The 3358-nt window shown below is 51.0% G+C and overlaps 1 protein-coding gene across 5 annotated transcripts in view; it reads right to left on the reverse strand.

Annotated features, from left to right (window-relative positions):
• Positions 1–3358, reverse strand: part of mtmr4 (myotubularin related protein 4) — a 43027-nt gene that overhangs the window by 3174 nt on the left and 36495 nt on the right. For 3 of the 5 annotated variants that reach the window (XM_035666113.1, XM_035666115.1, XM_035666112.1), the window contains 5 exons: positions 2937–3122; positions 2403–2573; positions 2075–2229; positions 390–1890; positions 89–223 (listed from right to left, as the gene is read on the reverse strand). In XM_035666113.1, the coding sequence (XP_035522006.1) occupies positions 89–223; positions 390–1890; positions 2075–2229; positions 2403–2573; positions 2937–3122 (2148 nt within the window). The remainder of the gene's footprint in view (positions 1–88; positions 224–389; positions 1891–2074; positions 2230–2402; positions 2574–2936; positions 3123–3358) is intronic. The other 2 variants (XM_035666116.1, XM_035666114.1) reach the window with 1 other exon arrangement.

Here is a 3358-nt window from a genome sequence, read left to right on the forward strand (position 1 = left end):
ACACAAACACACACACACAATTAGAGGTGCTCTTAGCCATACAGGTGATGGGGAGAAAGAAAGGTGAGGAAGTGGATAGAGAAGCTACATCAGACGATGAAACGATGCCGACCTCTGTGTCCTTGCGCTCCACTCGATCCCAGCTGCCCTCAGACAGCCGGTCCTCACTGTGGGTCGACAGAGAATCCTCCTCGTTGCTGGTGTCTGACTCACGCAGACACGTCTGAAAACAGAGAGAGAAGGGCAAGGTCAGAAGACAGACAGGAATGAGAGAACACTTCCTGAGGATAATCAAAAGTAAATATTTATAAAGACAGCAGAAAGAAAAAAATCTGCTGCTAGTGCTGGGCTGTCTGTCTGTATATGACTTCACTGAAAAAGCTACTCACAATGTCATCCTCGTAGTCGATGTCTGGCTCCGAGGGAGGGGTGCTGTACTGTTTACTCTCTAGCCTCATCTGCAGCTGTCGCACCTGCTGCCTTAGCACCTCTACCTCCTGCTTGTAGCCTGCCTCAATCTGCCGCAGTCTCTGCTGCACGGCGTCCATTGGCACCGGCAGCCCGTCGTCGTCTAGGTAAGATGGGGCCTGGGGTGGGGGAGGCGAGCTGGAAGCGGAGGGTGAGGAGTACGACACCGGCAGGAGCTGATGGCCTGCCAGGGAGTAGCTGTTGAGGGCAGCGGCAGCAGGCCCATACAGGCCGGTGTAGCCTGCACTCCTGGCAGCAGACAGCCATCCAGCCTGCAGAGGGCTGCTGGGACAACAAAGAGCCTCTCTGCGGCAGCACTGGGACCCATTAGTAATGGCGAAGCCCTGGGCACGGAGCAGCTTACTGGCAAGCCGACGGCTCTGGTAAGTGTTGGGCTGCAAGGCCCGACTGACACCAGAATGACCGGCACTGCTGCAGGCGGACTGGACCAGACCCTGGACGCTCTCCCAGTGGGAGCCGAGCAGGGACAGCTCTGAGAGCTGGCTCTGGGAGATCAGATGGCGAGCTGCTACCTGGGTGCAATCTACAGGAGCTGCTGCAACTGTTAACACACGCTGTCTACCTTTCACTGCTTCTGTCCTCATGTCCTCCTTCTCCCTTTGGAGTTGAACCTGGGGTTGTGATTCAGACTGCTCCACATCATTAAAATGATTCTGGGTGAGATCCTGGCTCACTGTGGGAGGAAGGGCAGGGGGAGGTTCTCCCTCACCTGTGAGAGTCTCGGTAGAGTCCTCCATGGGAAGGAGTGGGGTTAGTTGCTTCAGAGCCAGCAGTCCTGCACATTCTGGGAGGTTTGCTGTCAGTGTGTTTGCTTGGCTGTCAGTGTGGCCGTTAAGCAGCGAGGTGGGGGTGGCTGTAGGCTGCGTGCCGTTGCAGGGGAGAGGTAAGCACGGCTCTGATTTATGAGTAGGTGACGTGGTGCTCTCAGCAGTCCTACAGGGGCTCTCAGCCTCCAGCGGAGGTGGTGGGAGAGGAGGGTTAGTGATCTGAGGCAAAGCCTGTTGGAGGACAGGAGTGTGAAAGGGAGTGTGAGCGAGTGCAACGTCCTTACTGAGCGGGACAGGGGGAAGGGGCAGAGAGGGCAGGGGCTGTGTGGTCAGACAGGGCTCCTCCAGGGTGTCTTCACATCTCTCTGCACCCAGCCCATCCTCTGGTGTCTTAGCAGGACTCGGCTGTAGAGGTTCCCCCTCACTGCTGTCCAGTCCAGTGTCAGGTATGACCTCATCAGAGATCTCTGCTGAGGTTTCTTCTGTGGCTTCTTCTGTGGCTGGTGAGGGCTCCGGGGCAGAGCGACCCTCCTGGCAGTGCTTATTGAGATTGGGGTCACTGGATGTACGTGTCAGGGGCACCCCGTTCTCAAAAGCTGACAGCAGGTTGTCCATGGAGCGAGTCTTGGGGAGTCTGGAAATCAGAAATACATAAGAATTTATTTTTTGTCCTCACATGTGAAGAAATGTTGATGATACAATTCTCTGTGAGGGACACTAGAGGGCAGTGTCACTCTCTGTAACCTGTGAATAACCAAGAACAGTTCAGTAGGACAGATACTGAGCAACAACATCGGATTTGCATTAAACAAACACACCTGTCAAGAGAACGGGAGGTGAGTTCATCTCCTGCCACATTTGGGGGGTGGTAGAGCTCCATAGAATCGTCCACAGCGGTGCAAGGGGAGGAGGTGGGCAGGTAGACAGCTGTCCACAGCTGTAATGCTCGTGTGTGGCAGACTGGCTGCAGCACCTGGCAGACAAACAAGTGGCGAGGAAAATCTCAGAGAACAATATACAGTAATGACGGTCCATATTACTCTATTAGTACAGTTTAGGGATGAAAGTGTCAGTCATACTATTCATTAATCATTGATCAAGCAAATCAAGATGGTATCATAGCAGCATAATAACAGTGTAAGGTACCATATCGTGACTGGGGATGTAGAGGAAGTTCTGGAAGTTCTTGTTTCCACTGCGAAGCAGGGACCAAACAGAGCAGGTGCGTTTGTAGATGTTCCTTGCCTCCCTCTCGTAAGCGTTGTTACACAGGAAGGTGCCATAAAGACATGAGTATGTATGCTGCACCAACTTGACCTGGGCACATGAGGAAGAAGGAACAAGAAGTCAGGCCTTTCACAATGGCAGCGCTCTCTCAATTCAATGCTTAGCTGATTGATGTGAAACATCACCATCTGACAACAAGATTAGCTCTGGTTATATAATGTGTTGGTTCTCAATTGTGAATGGCTGCAACAGTTTCAAGGAAATGGCTCAAAGATGAAAATGGTATGCAAAAAATCTATTTTTTACATGTGTTCTGTTTTTAAAGATGGCTTCATGTAATGCAGAGCAAAATGTCACTCTTACTGGGCGTATATTGGGGAAATAGTCACAAAAAAATGTATACAGTCATCATTACAAAGAGAGAGAAGTAAAGTGTGCTGTCCGACCACCCACCAGGAAGGCCTCGTTGAACTCAAACAGACAGGGGAACTGTTTGAGCAGCTGGTGAACACAGTCTAGCCACTGCAGGAAGACCGGACACTGCTCGCTCACATCATCAGCATTCTCCTGGTGGCCACAGCGGTCCCCAAATTTATGACCGTAATCCAGCCAATCAGTCTCCACAAGCACCTGGAAACCCTGTGGATGACACAGTCGTCACTACTAATGGTTATAATATCGCAACAAAAACAATGCCTAAAAGAGTACTCCATTGATTTAACATTGCAAAACACTGACAAATATTGTCTATTTTATTCCACTCATTCTTATTCCTTGTCAAAACCTGGCACCCATAATGCAACTCGATGGACAGTTCAGTCTGAGACTTGGGTCTGTTATAAGAGTAGTGGCTAATGTCAAGCAGAGAAAAGGAG

The sequence above is a fragment of the Morone saxatilis genome, unplaced genomic scaffold (assembly GCF_004916995.1).
Source record: "Morone saxatilis isolate NCDOM2014 unplaced genomic scaffold, NCSU_SB_2.0 Contig20, whole genome shotgun sequence".
Taxonomy (NCBI): domain Eukaryota; kingdom Metazoa; phylum Chordata; class Actinopteri; family Moronidae; genus Morone; species Morone saxatilis.